Source organism: Pithys albifrons, chromosome 7, assembly GCF_047495875.1.
Source record: "Pithys albifrons albifrons isolate INPA30051 chromosome 7, PitAlb_v1, whole genome shotgun sequence".
Classification (NCBI taxonomy): Eukaryota; Metazoa; Chordata; class Aves; order Passeriformes; family Thamnophilidae; genus Pithys; species Pithys albifrons.
Window position 1 is genome coordinate 53005269 of NC_092464.1, and position 24354 is coordinate 53029622.

At 44.8% G+C, this 24354-nt stretch overlaps 1 protein-coding gene across 7 annotated transcripts in view; it reads left to right on the forward strand.

Moving 5' to 3' along the window:
• The window catches only part of HECW1 (HECT, C2 and WW domain containing E3 ubiquitin protein ligase 1), a 252145-nt gene that overhangs the window by 121755 nt on the left and 106036 nt on the right, over positions 1-24354 (forward strand). For all 7 annotated transcript variants that reach the window (XM_071559590.1, XM_071559593.1, XM_071559587.1 and 4 more), the window contains one exon: positions 8771-8865. In XM_071559590.1, the coding sequence (XP_071415691.1) occupies positions 8771-8865 (95 nt within the window). The remainder of the gene's footprint in view (positions 1-8770; positions 8866-24354) is intronic.

Here is a 24354-nt window from a genome sequence, read left to right on the forward strand (position 1 = left end):
AACATGCTCAGCACAGCTGGGGTTTCCTGGGCTTTTAGGTGGTAAAGTCAAAGATGTCTCAAATGAGCTTTATCAAACCGAATTTTTTGGAGAGGCTTGTAAGTTTGATGACTTTTCATGTACTTTTACAAGAACACCAGGAGATACATGCTTGGTAGAATGACTTCTCCACATTAACTTGGGGGTTAAAAGGAAAGGTGGGCTGCAGAAATCTTTTATGTGTAAAAGCCCCATGTTTTTCCCTTACCCTCAGCTACAAATTTCTCAATAAGGTTTTCTTGCTGTGCATCTCTGTAGATCTGAGGCAGACATTCAGCACAAAAAAAATTATTCCAAATGTATGAATCCTTGGAAATGTATAAGCATCTGAAAGCAAGGGTTATAATGAAAAATTTCAAGCAACTTTAGTAATCAGCAATGCTGGATGTACTGCCTGTAAGGAGAACTATATGAAAGTGCTGGGATGTGTAAGCACACACACATCCATTCCAGCTGCTGGCATTCTTCACTAATGAATCCTGCCAGTGAGACACTCTTTCTGAGGGTAGCACATAAGCAACAGCCTATTGAAATTAGATCTGTGTGTTCTTCCTGAATAGCAGCTTTCAGAGACACTTTGTTCTATCTCTCCTGCAGTAGAAACTTCTGGATACTTTTATTTTCCTGAAGCAGAAATGGGGTGTGATTTTTTTGTCTGCCTTATGGTCGGGAGTGCACCCCTGGAAAATGTGATGGTGCAGTTGTGGGTGAGCAGGTGGGTGTCACTCTGTGTGGGCAGCACAGTAAGAGAGGGGGATTATAGACTCAAATTCTGTGGAGCACAGAGCTGGAAACACTGAGGGCTCAAGCAGGAGAAGTCAGCACAGAAGAGGGTGGGCCACTGAATGTGAGGATTTGTTACTACACATTACTTGTTAGTGTGCTAATTTACTGTACTGCCCTTGTGGTGATTGGAGACGGGTATCTGCTGAATCAAATTATCAAGCACAGGAAGTAAAAGTGAAAGTCAATAATGGAGAGTATCTGCAGATCTCACAAATAGCAACAGAACAAAGAATCAGTGGTGTAATAAATGATAATAATCATTTCTCCTGTTACAAAGGATGTAACTCAGCCCTCAATGCACAGCCCTTGAGAAGCAACAACAGTCTGTAGCAACAGCTTCTGAAGATGAAAAAAAATGCTAAGATCGTCTGATCTGTTCTTCAAACATCAGTTACAGCTACAAATACTCAGTTGTTTAAAACTTGGTTGTAATAATGCCAAGGTCATGTGTTCAATCCCCTGTGTGGGCCATTGACTTAAGAGTTGGACTCGATGATCCTTGTGGGTCCCTTTCAACTCAGAACAGTCTGTGATCTAAATACTGCAACACATTATTGGTGCAGAGTTAAGGCTGTTTGAATTAAGGTTCTAACTGCGTTTCTGTATCTTGACAAGTTTGTGGTTTTGGCTGAAGTTGAATCTTGATTAGAAATTTTCTGAGTGTTCTACTGCTTGTTTCTGAGCTATTGCAGTTTCTTTGCCAAATTATTGATACACACAGGTCAGCCTTAATTCTTGCTCCAGGCATTCTTTTGTTTCTTGCAGGTAGCATTATAACTATCTGAAAAGTTGGACTTGAAAATCTCAGCTCTCCCAGTTTCTCCAAAGAAGTCTCTTAAGTGTTTTATGTTTTAGAGCAGGGCAAGGAAAAAGCCATCAGGAAATCAGATGGAATTTTGCAGCAGGGATTAAAACAAGATGTCGTTTAGGCCTTGTTTGGTTTTTAAACTGTTGGTTGTCTAAAAACTGAGGCACAGTGAGTCGTAGGTGGCTGTGACACTGAACAAACCCTGTGAGCTGATGCACTTTGCAGCCTGAGGAGACACACAGTGCAGAGGTGGCTGAGCAGCAAACCAGCCTGATGGCTGCAGTGTCACCCTTGCATGTGGTGGTGGCACCAGCCAGCTCCCAGAAGAGGCAGTTTGTGTGATACAGCACAAGAAATAAGAGTTGTTGTTTGCCTGGACCAGCAGGAACAGGACCATGTATCAATGCTATAAATACAAATTAGATCTGCCAGTAATAACCTTACCTCTTATCTTCATTAGGAGTCCTAATTCTTTGCTGACAGGGCAGGTACGGTATTGTGAGAAATTACCTGAATTTATCTGAAAGCTGTTGATGCTTAGGGAGAGGCTCATGCTGCTGCAGAAAGGCTGGGTTTTAGCTCTTTTTGTGTTGCACAGTTTCCCTGCTCCAGTGATGTTCCAAAGCAGGAGATGGGCGCTGGAGGCAGCAGCAGTTGGAGAGCAGAGCTTGGCCATGGGAGGTGGACACGAGGTGTTCTTGCACACCGGGTTTCACTGGTGACACAGCTCCTACATGGTGCTCTGTGCTGCCCCAAGGTCTCACTGAGGTTCAGGTTTAGCCTGGAGAAGAGGAGGCTCAGAGGTGACCTCAGCACTGTCTAGAACTACCTGAAGGGAAGATCCAGCCAGACCTCTGAGATCATCAAGTCCAACCCCTGGTCCAACTCCAGTCCCTTTACCAGATCGTGGCACTCAGTGCCAAGGCCAATCTCAGGTTAAAAACCTCCAGGGATGGGGAATCCACCCCCTCTCTGGGCAGCCCATTCCAATGCCTGAGCACTCTCTCTGCAAAGAATTTGTTTCTGATCTCCAACTTCAATTTCTCCTGGCAGAGCTTGAGCCTGTGCCCCCTTGTCCTATTGCTGAGTGCCTGGGAGAAGAGACCAACCCCCACCTGGTCTTTCATTTCTGTTTTGTCTTGCCATTGTGATTCCTTGTCCTGGTTGGTTTTTTTTCCCTATGCCTCTCCCGAGTTTCCCTGCTGTATTCAACCAGTTCTCCCCCCTTTTGACTCAGTCTTCCCTTTGACACGTTCTGTCTCCAGAGATCACCTTTAATTCGAGATGGTCCCACAGGGGTTTGATTGTAGCACAGCATCATATGTTTGTTTTTTCCACTTCTGGCTCCTCTCTAGGGAAAGCTTTATGACTCAGAACTTAATTGCTTCACTGTCTGATTTGGTTCACTTGGTTCCCACCTACTTACCAGACACGGCTACCTTTTCATTACTGCTTTTGACACCTCTCATTTTTTATGCACAATGTTTGCCCAAAAGAGCAACAACAGCTCTTTTGGTAATAGATTGGATTGATCACAAGTGACTCAGTTGTTAAGATTGGCATTACTTCCCTGAGAGGTTTTTTCAGCTCTGGGAAATGCTTAGCTAATGACTAGTCACCTCAGCTATTTAATTGAAACAAAAAGTATCATGGGAGTAAATAACAACAAGCTTGTGGAAGTGCCCGAGGTGTGTCACACACTCCTGTCAAACACCTGCTGATGCTTCCTGCCTCCCCCAAAGAATATAATTTAGTTTTCCTTGAAATCCTTATTAGGATGTCCTGGCTTTTGGTTTATTTTTCTTTTGGTTTAACAAGGGAAACTCTGTGACCCTGGCAGAGTGGGGGTTTTATATTTGATAGAGAAAATCCACCTTTCTGTGAAAGTGAAGCCTCTGACTTCAGTTGGGCCTTAGGAAGGCAGGAGCAGAAGATTATCAGAGCAAGTGAACTTTTGGGAAGACACTGAGAGCAGTTTTGACTGTGAAGAAATGAGAAACATGAGTAGGAATGGAATTATTTTCAAGGGAAAGGGTATGAAATAAAGTAACAGGAGTAATAACACTGACAGGATAGTGGCTGGATGATGGAAAGTAAGACACCTCTTGGAGACTTTCAACCTTCAGTAATTCCAGCTGCAATTCATCAGCAGACCCTACTAGATTTTATCTCCTCTGGCTTAGGTTTATTGGGGTGTTTTCAGAGGGTGATTGCAGAGGCAGAGTAAACTACTGCCACAAAGAGTAATGCTCAGATGGTAAATTAATTTTCCAGTTAATTTGCACAACTGATTTGGTAACTGAGATAACTCAGGGCTTTGACAGAGAAATCATTTTTGTGAAATGAACTTTTTTTCTTGTGAGAGGGATGAAGATCTGTGTCAGAGTTTCTCTGGTCCAAGTCAAACTTCTCAGTGCTTCCCTCTGAATGAGGAATGAGGACTCTGAGGTGTCCTTTTCCCCCCTCACTTTATATACTGAGCATGATGTTATACAGTGTGGAATATCCCTCTGGTTAGTTGGAGTCCCCTCTCCCATGTGTCTCCTCCCAGTTTTCCATGCACCACCACCAGTGTGGCAGTAGGAAAGGCAGAAAGTGCCTTGGCTCTATTGTAAGCCCTGCTCAGGAATAACAACAACATCTCTGTGTTACCATCTGTGTTCAGTACAAATGGAAAACACAGCTCCATAGTGGCCACTGTGAAGAAAATGAACTCTGCTCCAGCCAAAAGCAGCACAAATGGAGATCCCCAGCCTGGGGTAAGGGGAGTGCAGTGCTGTTTTGCTCTGGATCCATTAGAATTGCTGAGGAGGAGGGGGGTTGTCAATGGGCAGGAGTATTTCTGAGCATCGTTAGACACATAATCATAGAATGGATTGGGTTGGAAAAGACCTCAGAGATCAAGTCCAACCCTTGGTCCAACTCCAGTCCCTTTACCAGATCATGGCACTCAGTGCCATGGCCAATCTCACCTTAAAAACCTCCAGGGATGAGGAATCCAGCTCCTCTCTGGGCAGCCCATTCCACATCTCACCTCTTGGAAGATTTACCAACCTCACTGCCATGTTTGCTAATTGAAAGAAGAATTTAACCTCATTACTTTCTGACTTTAACATCATAACTTCCTTACAGGAGCTGGGGGATGCTGCTCATAATTAGAGATGAAAATAACAGTTGGCACACATTTATTTATAGCTGGGGATTAACTGGATGTCACTTGCTCCCTCCCTGTGCACTGTGCCATGTAGTGAGGGCAGCAGGGCAGAGCTAAATGGTTTCCTTTATTCCAGAACAAGCGAATCTACAAGGCTACAATGCGAACATCTTTGTAAGTGTGTGTGATTTACAAATGCCAGCTGGATAACATTCAGGTTAATTTATATCCCAGCCTCACCTATCCTTCTGTTCCTCTGCAGAGGCAGCGGTGCCAGGCCAGCAAATGTCTGCATCTGTTTTGCAAACATCTCAGAGGTGACTCAGGAATGCAAGAGCAATTTTCATATGGTTTAAAATGTTGGGATTCTGTTGCAGTGAAATATACTGCCCTGATGATGTTATTTGTAAAGAATGGCTCCTGGCCAGAAAATACCCAACTAGGGTCTTCAGGGAACTTTTTCACATAAAGGAACTGTAAATAATTTTGCAAGCTTTGCACTTGGTAAAAGTTTTATCTCTCTGTAGAAAATGGACATTTTCCTGATATTTACAATCTGAAAATGACATGAGCAAAAGGGAGAGGGAGGAACCCAGGAAAACAGAGTGTTGTTCCCTTTGCTTTTAGGGCAATTTCTCCACCTGCAAAAGCCTCTCTAAGATTTTTTTGCTCTCAGATCTGTTCCCTGAATGAAACCTTTGACATGCATTAATCACCACCTCAACTCCTGTCTGACGAATCACAGACTATTCTGAGTTGGAAGGCACCCACAAGGATCATAGAGTCCAACTCTTAAGTCAATGGCCACACAGGGGATTGAACCCATGACCTTGGCATTATTACAACCAAGTTTTAACCAACTGAGCTAATGACTCCCCCCTTGCCACTGCTCTGGGTTGGGTGTGACACTCGTGTCACTCTGAGTTGCTTTCCTATGTGAGGGCACTCTGGTTGCCAATTGAATTGGAAATAGTGGTGGTGTGAAACTAAGAGGAGCCTTCAACACCCTCGGGGTTCTTTCCAGATACATATTCAGCTATCTTAGTGATCCTTTGTCCTTGAAGGTGGTTCTAATACCCAGATTGGTGTATTCTTTCCTTCTGTTCTCTCTGTCTAATACTTGGTTTAATTAAATGGATTCTTTTAAGCCATGGTTTTCCAATGTACATGGTAACTGATTTCCTCCTTGTCAACCTAAGAGTAGATTTCCCGCTGTGGGGTCTGAACATTGTCATGCAGGCTGGTACCTGAAGTATTTTATTAACTACACAAGGTAATAAAAATAGAAATTAAAAATTAAGGAAAAAAGCTTCTCTTTATTCTAGCTCTCAATGTTCCATGTAAACTGTAGCTAAAATTCTCCAGGGGAGAGGAAAATTAAGATTTGAATAATTGGTGAGAACTGCATGTTTTAGCTATTGTGATATCCTCAGCTTTTGCTGTGCTCTCAGCGAGTAAATGAGTGAGCTGCTGAGCTGTTAAAAGTCCTGTAGAGAAAACTGCAACATGAAAATTCAATCTGGACTTGCAGTTTTTCAGTCCCACAGGCTCATCCAGATTTTTTTTGCTGCCAGAGGGAAACAACTGCTGCTCCCAGGTGCAACAGCAGCGTCGCTTGCTCAGCTGCACTGACACCTCAAGCAAACCTCTTGAATTTGCAGAGGATTTTGGGGGCATGGCTGTGGATTGAAGCCCAGGCTGAGCCCCACCAGCCCCTGTGGAGGTGCTGGAGGACTCTGTAGCTGTGGATTGAAGCCCAGGCTGAGCCCCATCAGCCCCTGTGGAGGTGCTGGAGGACTCTGTAGCTGTGGATTGAAGCCCAGGCTGAGCCCCACCAGCCCCTGTGGAGGTGCTGGAGGACTCTGTAGCTGTGGATTGAAGCCCAGGCTGAGCCCCACCAGCCCTTGTGGAGGTGCTGTAGCTGTGAATTGAAGCCCAGGCTGAGCCCCACAAGCCCCTGTGGAGATGCTTGAGGACTCTGTAGCTGTGGATTGAAGCCCAGGCTGAGCCCCACCAGCCCCTGTGGAGGTGCTGGAGGACTCTGTAGCCTGCTCTGGTGCCTGTGAAGTGCTGTGAGCTGGATGGGGCTCATGTGCACATCTGTGCATGGAGTGGGAGAGGTGTATGTTGTGATGCAGGAAGGATTTTTGAGTTTCACATTTTATGGACTTTAAGAACATAGTAGCTGTAGCAAAATGTGTTAATATTTCTAGCAGCTTGAGTTTCATGTCTTCCTATCACTTCCCCTGTCCCAGGACAGTGAACTCAAATTCCTTTAGCTGTTCAGTCTTTTTTTCAAGGTAGAAGAATATCAAAAGGAGACATAAACATGGGGCAGAGTGACCCAGAAGTCAGAACACTGGAAGAACTCCAGGAGCATGAGGAAAAGGAGGACTGATGAAGAGGAGGTCTCAGTGACCCCAGACTCAAATCCTGAGGGGGTGGGACCAATGCAGGAAAAAGGTTGATCTGGAAATGTGTAAAGTGATGATGGAATAGATCATATTATAGAAGCCATGCAAATTAGAGTTTGCCCATGTGTATGCCAATGTATTCCTGGGTGAGCTCAGTGCTCATTAAAGTCACTGCCCTCTCATGTCCTACCAAAATTTGGCTTGGAGTCTTTCTTACAGAATTTTCAGGCATCGGTTGTCACCAGTGAGCAGGAATGTGCCCCTGGTGGTCTGATGAGGAGTGAGCTGTGGGGATGAGGAATGGGGTGGCAGATGGACTGCGTGTTCCTGCAGCACTGAGAGCCCACCTGGAAGCACCTCCAGCTGCTTTGGCAACTTCAGCTCTTTGGTTTTCATTTCCCAAGCCACAAGTGAAAGCTGAGAGGGCTTTGCATCTCTAAAATTATTTTGTCTTTCAAAAAAAACCAGAATTTTTTTAAATTTTTCCTCCTGTATAGACATCAGTGTAAGCAACCCCAGTCTATGTTTTTGAGGGTTTCTGTAACTTTTCACATCTCCAAGTTCTGCTTCCACCTGGAGCACTGCACAGTTGTTTCTTGTATCTACCAAACAATAGATCACAGTCCCAGAATCTGTGGCAAAGTCCCAGCTCTTAATGTTGCATAATCTTTTGTCACAGCTGCAGTGATTTAGCTTATTTTCTTACTGAGATAAAAACTGCAATGCAATTTGTGTGTTAAAACACATAATTGGCATTTCTTTATTAGTTTCCTACATACTTCCAATTCACACCTATTTGTTCTTACAGACCAATAGAGAAGTTGGATGAAACTCTTTCCTTCTTGTAGCGCACAGAGAAGTGGGTTATGAAGGGATGATTTGTAAGAAGCTGTTTTCACTTATATTCCTTGATACAGTCTTTGAAATGAGTTTCCCTCTCTTAATATTGTTTATTTGAATGTCAGTGTTCAAAATAGTGATCTTTCCTGTGTTCCTTTCCTAATCTAAGTATTTGGAAGTACACTGAGGAGGGGTCTGTGGTACTCCAGTGTTTCTGAAAAATGCCTTAAGGTCATAACTGACTGAGAGTTAATCTGTGGAGAGCTACATCCTCACCCTGACCAAGGCCAGAGCAAACTGGCACAGCCAAAGCTGTCAGTGTGAGCAGCTGTGCATTCTCATTGTCCTCAGAAAGCTTCCCCCTTCCTTTGCACGTTACTGTTTGGGATGTCTGAACAAGGAGGGCTTATCTGTTGCTACTTTTTGTCTTCCTAATGTAGCTGAAATATGCTGATGAGGTGCTCCACGGTCTGTCTGTGGTAACTGCTGCTCAGAAGAGGTTTGAGTTTGAACTGTTTTAACCCTCAGGAACCAAACTCTTTATTTCACTCTGGCAAAGGGGCAGATCAGAGGCAGGAGGTGCCCTGTGATGCCAGACAGACAGAATGAACCACTCAGAATTCAACTGCTTGCCACTCTTGTGCCTGTGAGATGCAAGGGATCACTCAGCTTCTCCCTGGCAGCTCTTCTAATCTTAAATAATTTGTTTTGTTTTGTTTGTTTTTTTAGCTGAAACAAAGATCTGCTTCAAATACTACCATGGTGTGAGTGGGGCCCTGCGAGCCACGACTCCAAGTGTCACGGTGAAAAACAACGCAGCTCCTGTAAGTTATCCAGCACTTCAGTTTTGCCATGGATGTCCCCCCTTTAGCACTGTGCTGTGCCTTGCTGGGTGCACTTTCTCTTCTAAACTGAACATCAGATTTGCTCTTCAGTGGTGCAGAAATGTGTAGCCTTTCAGTGAAGATGTGGGTTTGTGTGCCAGGAGGATGCAGGTTTGGGTCTATCTCTGTCAGAGGTAACCTCTCTGATCTGGGGCAAGTCCCACACCCAAGCTGCATCCCCTTCTGTAAAGTTACCTTCTCTCTGCTGGGTGTTGGGAGGTTTGAGTGATACCTCTGGAGGGTTTGGGATCCTTGAGTGGTAAATACAGTCCAGAAGAGGGAAAAGACTTTCCTGTTTTAAGGTGCTTTTTTTCAAAATGGAGCCATGAGCATGTTCACAGCAGTGCTGCTGAGTTCCAGGAACAGCCACTCTGTGACATGCTCCCACCAGTGGTAAGAAGTGGGCACTCAGGACCTGATCTATCAAAGGACTGAACATCATTTTTGGCAAATTGAGACTTCACTGAGAGCAGTGTTGATTTGCTAGAGCTTAGCAAAGCTTTGTGGCTCAAATGGATCTAAAAAGCTGCTGTATGTCTTGCCTGGTATTGGAAAATTTCATCACCTGAGACTGAAATGTTTTTAGAAGCCTGAAGAGAGACTTGATGACCTCCAAAGCTTGTCTGGCCTTGCTGAAAGTGTTTCAGTGCCTGCCAGGCTTGGCAGAGACCTGCATAAGCTGAGGAGTTGCAGTCCAACCAGCAAGAGAAAAGGGCAGGCTCAGATATCATGTAGTCTGGAAGATGGTTTCAGGGAAGAACTGTGTTACCTGAGGGGGTGGTATGTAGGATTCAGTGGACGTGACTGAAGATTGAATTTTTAACCTTTATTTTGGTATGGTGGGTGGTTTTTTTGGTGGTGGTGGTGATTTTTTTGGCTGGTTGGCTGGCTGTTGTTTTGGTTTGTTGTGGGGTTTTTTTAAACAACCTGGAATTAATATTTCTAGAATGGCTGAACAGTCTCTCATGCTGTGCATTGGCTGCATCTGATTCCACCAGGGCCAAGAAGGATTAATTTTTCACCCTTGAGCCATGGCAAGACTTTGGGTTTCTTCTTTGCTTTCTTTTGATACACACAATCCTGCAATGTGGATGCTGGGTTGGGTAGGGGCTGCTGGCACATCCATTCCTGAAGGATTTATTCCTGAAAAAAGCCATTCATGTGTCGTTGTGCCTTTTTGACATGCTCATGATGAAGCCTTTCATCAGTTTTAGAGCCTGGAGAGTTTCCTTCAGCTGTCTCAGAGGAACATTATGATGTGGCCTTGGATATCTTCATTGTGTGGGAGTAAAAGTTCTGCAGAAGTTCTTTTTAGTTTTAGTGAGTCATGTGTTGTTGACTCAAGACTTGCTGGTAATTTCCCAGTTGTTATTAATCTGAGGGGGACAATCCATGCTGTTGATTTAGTCCCAGTCTTCTCGAAAGGTAAACCAGCCAAACAAGGCAATAAATACCAGTAGGCTGGGAGGTTAGAATAGTTTTTCTGTGTTATTGACATCTTAGGCCCGAGTTGGAACCAATTAAGCCAATTTTCATGCCTAGTATGGAAGGGTTACTCGTTTGTTAAGTGTCAGCAGTGTGTATGGAGTTGGTAAAAGAATGTCTGAGGACTCGTGCCCTTGGAATGTACAAATATGTCATCTCCAAGTTCTTCAGCTGAGGCCTTTACATACGTATGTCTGAGGAAACAAAGCAGCCATTCACTTCAGCTGAGCAAGACTGGTGTTTAAAAGAAAATCCTCTTTGTGCAGTACTCATGGTCTTCCACAGAAATCTGATGAGAACCACCTATTACGACCTTTAGTTGAGTATACTGTATGTGACTGAAAAATAAAATACATTTAAAAGTGGTGTCAGATAACAGTTTTGTTAGAGGGCCAAACCAGTGTCCTTGGAAATAGCATTCTTTATCTATCATATTCTAATTTTTCCCTGCCTTTCTGGGTTGCAAAAGAGGTTTCCTGCAGGCCAAAGAGGGCAGCAGCATTGTAGGTGCAGCATCTTTTCCTCTGTTGTTTTCTCCTCATAGTTTTACTGCATGACTTACTTGGTGCATTGTAAGGCAAGAACTAAAGTGAAGACAACAAAGGCAAAGGAATGGCAGCAAAGGTTATGCAAACATGAATCTGAATAGACCCTTCTCTATCACAGAACCATAGAATGGATTGGGCTGGAAAAGACGTCCGAGATCATCGAGTCCAACCCTTGGTCCAACTCCAGTCCCTTTACCAGATCATGGCACTCAGTGCCACGGCCAATCTCAAACCTCCAGGGATGGGGAATCCACCCCCTCTCTGGGCAGCCCATTCCAATGTCTGAGCACTCTCTCTGGAAAGAATTTTTTTCTGCTCTCCAACTTCAATTTCCCCTGGCAGAGCTTGAGCCCATCGTGCCCCCTTGTCCTATTGCTGAGTGCCTGGGAGAAGAGACCAACCCCCACCTGGCCAGAACTTCCCTTCAGGTAGTTCTAGACAGTGCTGAGGTCACCTCTGAGCCTCCTCTTCTCCAGGCTAAACACCCCCAGCTCCCTCAGCCTCTCCCCACAGCACTTGTGCTCCAGTCCCTTCTCCAGCCTTGTTGCTCTTCTCTGGACCTGCTCCAGCCCCTCAATCTCTTTCCTGAACTGAGGAGTGAAATCCCAAAATTAACTTCTCTATCCATTTTAACACATATTTTTCCTAAATGCTGACTTGGAGCAACGATTGGGAATTCTTACCCGAAGGAAGCTGCAGGTATTCTAGTTTGCGTTTTACTACGCTTGCCCATCTTCAGTGAGAGAGTAGATGCACAGCTTTCCCTCTCTGTGTTGCTGGGTCCCTTCCCATCCCTCTGCAGTGCCTCCCCAGTGATGTACTCTGGGGGGGCAGCCCCATCTCTTTGTTGTTTTTCTGTGTCTTGCATCATAAGCTGAGCACAGATGAGCAGCACCTTGTTTTATTTTCCTCCATTCTTCTGTGTGGTCAGTCCAGGGCCATGACAGTCCAGTGCCATCCATGCCCATGGCTCATCTGAGGGCCCTGAGGCTTCTTACCCTAGTGAGACTTTGCACACAGGGCCCTTCTTGATGGAATAGGATGCATCAAATTCCTGGGTTGTTTTCGTTGCTCCAGTGATTCAAGCACTGCCCCAGGCTCCCAGGCATGGCATTTCTTACTGAGCCAGCAAAAACTGTGGTCTTTTACAGACTCACAGGCTATTCTGAGTTGGAAGGGACCCACAAGGATCAACCAACTCTTAAGTCAGTGGCCCACATAGGAGATTGAACCCATGACCTTGGCATTATTACAACCAAGTTTTAACCAGCTGAGCCAATCTCATCCAGCTGCTGGGCCTGAGTGCAGAGGGGGGCTCTGCAGCTCAGAGGAAACTGCCTTCAGGTGCTGGGGCAGGTTCCTGCACATCCTTTCTGCTGGAAGAAGGGATCCTGTGGTCTGTGCTTAGAAATTTTCCCTCTATTGCAGTCAGTAGAAGTTTTAGCAGTGGCTGAGGGACATAAATGTGTTACAGGAAATAGTTTTGCTGGCAAAAAGTCTCATTAGGGATCCTGCTGTGGGTGTAGAGGCTGGTGTTTGTTGAAAAGATGGTTGCCTTGGACCAAAGAGAATTTTGCCATTGTAGTGACAGCATCACAAATCCACTGGAATGAGGCTTTCTCTGTTTGACACAACAAACCTTTTCATTTGGCACAGCTTAGGAGAAGGACCCAGAGCAGGTGTCCTTTGAGGAGCAGCATTTGGGGACAGGTGACCTTCTGGGGACAGCGTTTTCACTGGTAGCACAAATTCATCTGCAGCTGATGCCAGAGCCACCCAAATGGGTGCTGTGTGAGCATGGCAGGGGCTTGGTGTGCCCTGTGCTGCCTGTCAGGAGACCTGCCAGCACTGGAAACCAGCAGGATCCCAACGCTGCAGTTTCAAACAACAACAGCAGTGACAGCAGAACCCTCCACTGTCTGTCTGACTGCAGGTTGCTGCAGCTGGAAAGGGAAAAGAAGCTCCAAGCAGTCACGCTGGGGGCTGTGAGCAGCTCTAACTGGCAGTGGAAAGGAATCCTGGCAGTGGAAAGGAATCCTGCTTCCAAAGGGGAGGAAAGTTGCTGTGTTAGTTGGGTGTCTTTGTACAGCACCAGTGGTGCTTTAGGCTGAGTAGAATCTCACGTTTCTCATCCTGCGAATGTTCTGCTCCATTTGAGTTTCTCTCCTCACGCTGTAACCCAGTTCCCAGCCCTCCCTCCCCTGCTGATCAGGGTGCCCTGCAGTGGGTTTGTCGTGAAAAGTCCTGTCACATTTTATCGCCAGTGAATCATCAAGCTTGAATATCTGGGAACGAAGGGCTGTGCTCTTTGGCCAATTCATACATGGCAGGAGCATAAATGTGAATTTGGAGCAGCAGATAGGCCTGAGGGTAATGGCAGTAAAGCAGAACACCTGCAATTCTGGAAAAAAAAAGGAAAAAAACCCCAAATGTTCTGACTACTTTCTTTTTTCCTGGACTAGAATCATAGAATGAATCAATTGGGCTGGAAAAGACCTCCAAGATCATCGAGTCCAACCCTTGGTCCAACTCCAGTCCCTTTACCAGATCATGGCACTCAGTGCCATGGCCAAGCTCAGGTTAAAAACCTCCAGGGATGGTGAATCCATCCCCTCTCTGGGCAGCCCATCCCAATGCCTGAGCACTCTCTCTGCAAAGAATTTTTTTTTAGAGGAAAGCAGTGTTGCTTGTGCACAGGAGTTTATACTACTACAGTATAAACATTACCATGGTGTGGATGAGCAAACAGTTTCTGAGCAGAAAAGAACATTTTTACAACATCTGGAATGTTCCTCTATTTGTTACTATTCATTTATTCCTGATTTTGTTACCGCTGATCCATCTTTACATGAGACATTATTGTAGGAAAAAATACAGGTTACAGCAATTAATTCTAGCAGTAGGAAAGTGTCATTTTGCTGATACGAAAATGATTTAACCTGAACATGGTTTTCTTGCAGTAAAATAAAGCTGGCATGAGAATAGCATACAGAATGCAGAAGGAGAGCCTTTTCCCGTAAGAGTTTATAGCCTAAAAAGATAAATTGGGTACATCACAATTAAAAGATGGTAAGTGGAGAATCAATGCTTTAGCCTCAGGACAAATGTCTTCACTAAATTGGGAGCATTCACTGGCTGTGTATTTGATGCAAAGAATCTCTGGGGCTTCATGCCACAGTTTCTGTCTCATAGATCGTGGTGACACTCATCAAACACATTTAGCGTGGGGAAAGCTCTGGAAATTGGAGCTGATTATTGAGAGACCTTCCCTGTGCTGTGTTTGTGTGGAAGTGCTGCCTCAGCTGGGTTTCCACAGCAGGAATTGCTGCTTGAGGAGCTGCTGCCATTTGGTGGTGGCTGATCATTGCTGAGGACTCCCTGCTATAAATATTTGCATTGTGTGCGGTCCCATCAGAGCGTGGGCTGCCAAGGAGTGCCTGGGAATGAAGCATTCTGCCTCATTTCCAGGGGGTTTGAGGAGGGAGTGTGTGCACCTACAGCTTTATCTCTCATTCTGTCTTGAAGGCTGCGTTTAAAAATCTCACCTTTGCCTTTTCCACTTCTCATGACCAGTTCTGTGATAGGTGAGTTTTGAAACTCTGCTTGTTTCTGGGACATCGCTGCAGAATGAATCCTCACAGTCTGATTCTGAGTGTAGGGATCACTGTGCTTCAAGAAACAGTGGATAAAGAGGGAACAGAAGCTTCTAGTGGCTTCTGCAGTCTTCAGCAATTGAGGTTAAGAAAAAAGTTTACGGAAAATGCAACCTCAGGCTGCTGCAATTAATCACAGCAAAGAATGCAAACCAGGTACATCTTGAACAAGTGTAAGCGCTGTACCTTGGAGGGGTCAGAAGTTCCAGGGAGACAAGCAGCACTTCTCTGGAAGATCTGGAGATGCTGAGGTGACTGGATATTTGTCAGGAACGAACAAGAGAATCCCCTTTGCTTATCTTGAGATGAGGAGTAGCCAGAGCTCCCCCAGCTGCAGCTGCCTCCAAATACAAGACAAGGAATAGCATTGTTCATACCACCTATATTCTATCCATCCCTGTATATATATATCTTTTCTTTTCCCTATTACCTGAAAAGGAGATTAAGTCATTTAGAAATGAATAAAATCAAAGCCAAATGAGCAGGGGAAATGACTGGAATTACTTAGTTGGAGGGAAGCGTGGATTCCAGCAGTCAAATAAGAAATGCTGTCTGGCAGGGTACAGTCCTTTTCCAAGAGAGAATACATAGGCTAAAAACAATTGCTGAGAGAGGGTGATTCCACAGATTACCCATTTAGAATCATAGAATCAGTTGGGTTGGAAGAGACCTCTGAGATCATCAAGTCCAACCCTTAATCCAACCCCACTGTGATCACCAGATCATGGCACTCAGTGCCATGTCCAGTCTCACCTTAAAAACCTCCAGGGCAGGAGAATCCACTCCCTCTCTGGGCAGCCCATTCCAATGCCTGATTACTCTCTCTGTAAAGAACTTCTTCCTGATATCCAACCTAAACCTCCCCTGGCAGAGTTTAAGCCCCTGCCCTCTTGTCCTACTGTTGGTTGCCTGAGAGAAGAGACCAACCCCCACCTGGCTACAATTTCCCTTCAGGTAGTTCCAGACAGTGCTGAGATCACCTCTGAGCCTCCTCTTCTCCAGGTTAAACACCCCCAGCTTCCTCAGCCTCTCTCCATAGGACTTGTGCTCCAGTCCTTTCACCAGGTTTGTTGCTGATGAATTTGAGATGAGTAATTATGAAAAAAAAGTAGCTGATTCGTAAACTGTGGGAGGAAAGTATTGTGTGTAGGCTTGTCATCTGTGGGAAATACCTGCCCATGTTTTGTTTGCTCCTGCTGTGGGGTTTCTTTGTGTCCACAACATGCCTGCCTTATGTGCCCATGTTGGCACTGCTGTAGTCTGACATCAGGGAGTGGGATAACATGAACACAGGAATCCCTGAATTTAAAGAAATTATTACACTGACAGGGCAGCTGCTTCAGCATTTTAAAAGAAAGTTCTACCTGTCATTGGTTTTCTGTAAGCATTCAGGAAAGATATTGAGGGGCTGGAGCGGGTCCAGAGAACAACGAGGCTGGTGAAGGGACTGGAGCACAAGTGCTGTGGGGAGAGGCTGAGGGAGCTGGGGGTGTTTAGCCTGGAGAAGAGGAGGCTCAGAGGTGACCTCAGCACTGTCTAGAACTACCTGAAGGGAAGTTCTGGCCAGGTGGGGGTTGATCTCTTCTCCCAGGCACTCAGCAATAGGACAAGGGGGCACAGGCTCAAGCTCTGCCAGGGGAAATTGAAGTTGGAGATCAGAAAAAAATTGTTTGCAGAGAGAGTGCTCAGGCATTGGAATGGGCTGCCCAGAGAGGGGGTGGATTCCCCATCCCTGGAGGTTTTTAAGGTGAGATTGGCCAAGGCACTGAGTGCCATGATCTGGTAAAGGGACTGGAGTTGGAGCAAGGGTTGGACTTGATGATCTCAGAGGTCTTTTCCAACCCAATCGATTCTGTGATTCAAGGAGCAATCTGGTCATTTGAGTATAAAAGAACATTCTGGTGTGTGGAGTTAAGAAGGTGTCAGCTCACAGTAAGCTGACCAGAGGCAGAACAAAGCAGTAGGTAGTCCCTCTTAGTGGGGAATTGATGGAGGTTTTATGTGCATAGGAAACATTAGCACTTTCATGTTACAAAGTCCTGCTTGCACTCATGGTGTGCTTGTTCAGGAATGTTCTAGAGGGTGGATACATGAGGCAGTGCCAGAGCTACAGCTCACATGCATTTGAAGGGAGATGGGGGTTTCCTGGTGCAGTTTGACCCCTCTGGCTACAAAATACAAGTGAATTATTTTTGGTGGCAGAACAACCCTCAGCACACTTCTCACAGCTGAAAAATGTCGGCAATTAATTTTTTTCACCTCCATGTTGCTTTGTTATAAACCCGTGATAGTGTTTTACAGCCCGATTTGGAGATACTCAGTTGATGTTCAAGCACACTCACTCCCATGAGCAGCCTCTTAACACTTGCATGGTTGAGCCCTTAGTTCAGTGTAATTACATTTTTGGTTATGCTTTTCTATGTCCTAATTATCACTGATTCAGAGAATTTGAAGGTTAATGACACGTCCAAATTAATTCTTATTGCCACCTCAGTAACAAGGGCGCTTTTTCAGTATCCAGTTACAGGAAGACTATTGTATTTACTCTGCAATTACCCTGTCATGGAGCAAGCACTCCATTTATATGAATTAGTGGAGTTGGAAAGCGTAACCAGGGTGTAATTGGTCCTCTCACTGCAGCATAACTACAGTCACTGTGTTAAAAATATTAAGCTTTTCCTTGTTTTTATTTCCTCTACTCACATTTTTAATTGGGAGGGTTGAGATTTTCCTTAAATACTAAGAAAGCTCATTTGCAGTGAAGGTCTCAGATTCTGAGTTCTGTCCAATACTACTTGCTTGTAGAGTCCTCATTCAGTTAATGTTCAGAGCATGTGCTGAAACTCCACTGACTTTACTGGAAATGTTTAATTATTTTCTTTCAAATTGCAGAATCTTTCAGAACAGAGTAGAACTGGCAAGTAGGGTTACTTGCATTTTCATCACGACACATTCCAGATATGTCAGCAGCTAAAGTAAGGAATTATTCAGGTCTGTGCTCCTGGTGGCTTTTTTATGTATCTTGATATTGATTATTCAGCTTGGTGTGGTTGAAACTCCTATCACCACCTGATCATAGATTCATACCCTTTACGAGAGGTAAGTGTTCATGATTTATTATCTAACAAGCACAAATTGAGCAGGGGAGGTACAAACAATTTTCTTTGTGAACATCAGCATTGATTTCCTGAGCAGCAGCACATGCAACTCTCAACATCCAGGTATGTGAATTTTTATTGCTCCAACTTGGGAGGGAATCTCTGCTTTCCAGCACTCAGCTGTCCACAGATTTAATTCCTGGGAACTTCACACATGATGCATTGCTGGAGGCAAAGCTGCACTGGATTTAAACAGGGAAGAGGTGATGTAATAAAAAAGGTTCATCTTTTAACACACCCACTCTGGACAAATCACAGACTATTCTGAGTTGGAAGGGACCCACAAGGATCATCAAGTCCAACTCTTAAGTCAACGGCCCACACAGGGGATTGAAGCCATGACCTTGGCATTATTACAGCCAAGTTTTAACCAACTGACCTAATCTCAGGGCTATAAGAAAAAGTTGGCATCTTTAAAGTTACAAAGTCAAACAATTTCTATAAATGCTCATCCATCAGACTTCTTCCTGTTGTGGTAGTCAGAATGTGCAGTCCTTTAGATTTGAAGCAGAGTAGGACAGAACAAGAGCCAGGGTTAATGCCACCTTTTGCAGGTTCCATTAAACTGTTGTCAATGTCTTGCTCTCTCATGGACTCTAATTAAGCAGCAGTAATTGTGCAGCTGCTGAGCCATCCCAAGGTATCACTGGCCACAGTCTAATCTTCACTTTGCAGATCAGTAGCACCAATTTTGGGCTTCTCCCTTGTTGCCCTAATTTCTTTGAATACTTGAGAACACTTGAGTCAAATTTAACCTTACTGGGCATCTGATCTTGTATGAACTTCTAAATGTGGATTTGGAGTGGTTTCATTAGCAGACTTGCAGTGCAGCACAGAGCTGGAGTGAGGAACTCCAACAGATGGGGACTGGAGTGATTTTATTTCAGCAGCACCAAGAAGAGCATCACACAAGCCATTTATTTGTTAATGGCCTCAGTCCGTGCCTGGTATTTCCCAGCCATGGCTTTGTGAATGTCTCTGGTTACGGTCACATAACAGCCATAGTAATATCTGCACATCATGTTACTCCCTTTTGGAGTTTAGTCAATTATGGAGAGATCAGCAGCTATTCAGCACACTGTACTGGTATAATCACCCTTGCTTTGGCCTTTTAAGTTCTTAGATACTCCCTCCTGCATCTGGCCAGATTAATGAAAACCAGTGCAGCTCCTGACATCACACAGCAGTCTGAGGGCAGATATTTTAGTTTTGTTGAAGGAGGAAGGATGGAGGGATTCAGACTTGTGGCATACGCTGTGATAGACTTCTGAATGAAGCACCTCCTGCTTCCTCCCTTCTAGGAGTTCCCTGCTGTGATAGGGCATGAATCTGGTTGTGGGTGAACACCAGATGAATTACCAGGGGTAGTTTGAGCTACATGACAAAGCTTTGCAACAGGTATCAGTTTAGAAGTTGCAAAAATATTTGCTTTCATGTTGCTTTCCAAAATAGATTATTTATCAGTTTGGTTTGTTATTGCCAATTTTGTACACATTGATTCAAGTCTCACTGGGTGCACTAAAGGCCTGCTAATGGATTGAAAAAGAGAACGTTGTGTTCTACCCATTTTGTGTGTGTGTTTGACTATGGTTTAGTGAAAGCACTTTTTATACTTGGCACAACCTTAATTTAAAAAAAAATACACTTCTCAATCAGGAAAAGAAGGAACAGGAATGCTGCCAGGGTGAATCCTTTCCAGTATCCATCTGGTCCAATACCCAAGACCATGGAAGCTGTCAGAATCCAGCAGTGCTTAGGCATGGAATCCTCCAGCTCAGGATTGGTGTGTCTGCAGTTCTGCCTCATGGGGCATGAAGAGGAAAGAACCAGGGTTGGGGTTTCTGTGGTTTTTTTCCAGGACTGCTTATCCACATCATCACAGGCCCTGCTGTCATCACTAGCTGTTCTTTGTCACTCTGTATTGACTCACACAGAGGGGCAGCCTTTGGAAAAACTTGTGTCCCTGTTGTAAGTGGGATGCTTGATGAGTGCAAGTCTTTGCAGCAGGGAAATAAATTGAAGCTTCTCAATTGTTTGCTTTCAGTGTCCCCACAGGATCAAATTTTTCCCTTTAATTAGGTCTTGCAAGAAAAAAAATCTTTCTTTCCTCAATTTTGCATTTTCCTTTGCTCAGTTTTGTTGTCAACTCCCACGTTCCAAGATTAGTGAAGATGGAAACAAGAAGCTCTTGGTCTCCCATCTGTGTATCAGTTGGCATTGCTTATATATTTCTTTTTACCAAAGTTCTTCTAAGGTACTTTAAAAGAATCAGGTGTGCATCAGATGACACGTGATTCTGATGTACATCTTCTCTTCTACAGTTTTAATACAAAATTAAATTCTTGTTGAAGGCATAAGCAAACATTTTTGGGATCTATGATAATCTCTGGTACTCATGAGTTGAAGTTCTTTGTGTGTTTATATAACAATATAGGGAGAGGAAGTTTTGAGTGTGAATTACAACTGAGATATGGAATCACAGAACAGAGTCATAGAATGTTTTAGATTGGAAAAGACCTCCAAGATCACCAAGTCCAATCTTTGACCAATCAGCACTTTGTCAACTAGGCCACAGCACTAAATTCAAGTCTGGTTGTTTCTTGAACAGCTTTGGGGATGGTGACTCCCCCTGGGCAGCCCATTCTGATGCTTGACAACCCTTTCCTTGAAGGAGTTCTTCCTGATGTCCAGCCTGAACCTTCCCTGCAGCAGCTGAGGCTGTGCCTAACCTGGCTCCAAAGATACTGAGGTGCTGGAGTGAGGCCAGAGAAGAGCAACAAGGCTGGAGAAGGGACTGGAGCACAAGTGCTGTGGGGAGAGGCTGAGGGAGCTGGGGGTGTTTAGCCTGGAGAAGAGGAGGCTCAGAGGTGACCTCAGCACTGTCTAGAACTACCTGAAGGGAAGTTGTGGCCAGGTGGGGGCTGGTCTCTTCTCCCAGACACTCAGCAATAGGACAAGGGGGCACGATGGGCTCAAGCTCTGCCAGGGGAAATTGAAGTTGGAGAGCAGAAAAAAGTTCTTTGCAGAGAGAGTGGTCAGGCATTGGAATGGGCTGCCCAGAGAGGGGGTGGATTCCCCATCCCTGGAGATTTTTAAGGTGAGATTGGCCATGGCACTGAGTGCCATGATCTGGTAAAGGGACTGGAGTTGTACCAAGGGTTGGACTTGATGATCTTTGAGGTATTTTCCAACCCAATCAATTCTATGATTCTAGAACCTCCTTTCAGGTGGCTGTGAGAGCACCCCTGAGCCTCCTCTTTTCCAGGCTGCACAACCCCAGGTGCCTTGGAGGACTTACCGTCTGGATGCTTCACTGGCTTCATTACCCTTCTGTGGACACTCTCCAGCACCTCAATGTCTCTCTTGCAGTGAGGGGCCCAGAGCTGGACACAGCCCGTGAGGTGCAGCTCCACCAGGGCTGAGCACAGGGGGCAATCCCTGCCCTGGTCCTGCTGGCCACACTGCTCCTGATACAAGCCAAGATGCCTCTGACCTTCTTGGCCGCTCTGCAGGCTCACGTTTAACTGTTTACCAGCACCCCCAGCCCCTTTTCTCCCAGCCTGCAGCACTGCAGGGGTTGTTATGGCCCAAGGGCAGACCCAGCACTTGGCCTTGTTGAGCCTCATCCCGTTGGCCTCAGCCCATTGATCCAGCCTGTCCAGATCCCTCTGCAGAGCCTTCCCACTCTCCAGGAGGTCAGCACTTCCACCCAAGGTGGTGTCATCTGCAAACTGACTGAGGGTGCTCTCAAAGCCCTTGACCCAATCGTCAATATTGAACAGCACATGCCCCAACACTGACCCTTGGGGAGCCCCACTAGTGATTGGCCACCAACTGGATGTGGCACCATTCCCACCACTCTCTGGGCCTGACCATCCAGCCAGGTTTTAATCCAGCAAAGGATGCGCCTGGCCAAGCCATGGTCTCCCAGCTTGCCACTGGGGACAGTATCAAAGACTTTACTTCCACCTCCTGAGGTGGAAGATTTTTGAAGCAGGAATGGTGTTAATTAGGAGAGAAACGTGAATCACTTGGGAATGAAATGTACCAATTGCTGTATCTGTTTTGCTCCATGACCCAGGAATTTGTTTCCAGTCATGTTTGTGGGATCATGCTGTGCTTTCATCAAGACAAGAAGCCTGTGTTCTGGTGCTCCTTAAAATCATTCTGACACTTTTTCAAGACTAACTGAGTTTCTGCATGAGTTCTAATTGTTCAGATTCTAATTTCTTAATGATGATCCATCTTTAGTACCTGCAATTTCAAGTTAATTTAGCCTTTTTTTATGTCTTGTTCAGCTTTGTTATGTAGCACTACCGTTGGTCGTCTTTGGGTGGCAATGTGTTATCTCTGGGACACCTGCTAAGAATTAATGTGTTCTGAAGGGGTTAGAAAGCCTCAAATGAAAGTTGTTGGCATGGACTTTAATGTGCTCTTAGTTCCTATTAGCTGATGAGACAAAGCAGAGGATTAATAGCCGTGCTGCAAAGTGCAGTGGGCAGGTTTCTGACTGACGTGTCCATTCAGGAAAGTTGGCACACTGAGCCATGCTGAGGAGTTTAGAACAAAGAAGAAATGACTCTTGTTGAGGAAGGAATGCAAATATTAGCTGAGAGACAACTGTTTGTGTGGATAAGCCTTCTTAAGATGTTGAATAAATTTGAAAAGGTGTACAGGGAAAAACACGACCTCGCTGCTTATCCGAAGCAGTGAATAAAATCCCAAATGGCTCTTTAAGAGCTTGCAGTTAACAAGGCAGTAGGAGCAGAGAGAGCTGGGACAGTGAAGAGACTTGTTTTTTAAATTCTTGATAACTCTGATGACACAAAAACAGGACATCAGGAAAATGTGGTAAATACGAGGGATTATTTGTGTGTTTATAGGTGTGTTTTTAAAATAACTGTGATGTTTGTAAAAGAGTGATAGGATGTCTGAGGCTCATGTTGTTTCTTCAAGGTGGTCTTTTGTTTGGCAGTATCTGCTGCTGGGTCTGAGACACACTACTGAGTGAAAAGGGAAGAGTTACTCTGCAAGGAGAGATATTAACAAAGGTGTAGCTACAGGTTTTTAATGTGTTGTTGTGGATAGTGGTAATCTGAAAGCCAAACCACTGAAATCGTGAAGCTCTTGCCTGTCAGTCTTTCTCTCAGAGCCAGGGTGAGCTATTGCACAAATATGGGGTAGGTACAAGTTACTTACATTGTGTTTCTTTGCCTGGCCATTTTAAATTGCTGTGTAAGGGACATCACTTTGGGCAGCTGCTTTGGACTATAATTCAAAGTGGAGTAAAATTTGGTTGTGGTTTTTTGTTGGTTGGTTTATTTGTTTTGTTTTCCATCAGAAAAGAGGAGGGAGACTCCTCTGGGGTCTCTGCCTGGGAATTCCTGATGCACTGACCCAACTGCCCATGCTCTGTGTTGCAGGCAGAGCTGTAGCCTGCAGGTTTTCAGATGTGAGGGAGATGTTTAGGACACACAGATGAGAAATAAGCTGAACACAGAAGTGGTGAATTTGCTGTGCAAAAACAGGGTACAATTTTGCAAGGCTTTGATGCATAGTTGGGAATACTGATAAATTGTACAGCTTGCAAAGTCTCTGAACCCCCCACAAATGAACCATAGATGTGGAATCACATATTCCTAAGCTAAAGGATGCTGTGTTCCCTGTGGCCAGCTGGAAAGCTGACACAGTGGGAGGAAAGCTGGGAGATAGGTGCAAGTCCTCTTCTTGTGTCCACACATCTGTACCACTTACATCGGAATACAAGGTAGGAACTTAAGCTGAGATGTACAGTTGTGTGCCTGGTCTCTCCTTCAGCAATTCTCAGCAAATTTCAGCAACTGTCACTCCCCAACATGCCTGTTTTCAACCTCTGGGAGGATTCTTTACCTGAGAGCAGCAGCCAGACATGCAGAGGGAAAGAAGCAGCTCATGAAACTTGTCCAAGCCAGACCTGCACCAAAGCTGTCTGTGTGTAGTCCTGCTGTGAGGTTCCATATCTGCTGCAGCTGATAGATGGCATCCACTTCAGTCCTGATTGGATTTTCAGTAACCAAGGGGTCTCCAGCAGCCAGAATAATGGAGAAAAAGGACTTAGTTTTCTTGAGATACCTTCCTTTTGTTTTCTTGTCTGCTTTCCCTAGTCCTGGGAGGAAGCAGAAATGGGAGGAAGATCTGGGGAGAGAAGAAGGTGATTGTACTTTTACAATGCATGACCCTTTGCAAAAGTAACCAGTGCTTGAAATCTGTCCCTCTCCTGAAATAACTCTTAACCTCAGATAACCTATATAAAATTACCTATATATATAAAATCAGCAGACATGACTGAGGAAATCACTGTGAGGTGAACTTTACACATTTATAACTGGTGGATTTGTAGGTCATATCATCCTTTTTTCATCTGTATGCTCAGTGTATCTTGGATTGCCTGTACTTAACTTCACACAAAGCCCAGGTGATCAAGAAATACATTTATAATGTTTTATTGGGAAAAGGTTATGACTGGAGACAGCTAAAGAAATAAAGAAGCATTACAGTTTATATCCATCCAGAGACGGACTTTATGCTTCACAGTTATCTTTTAGG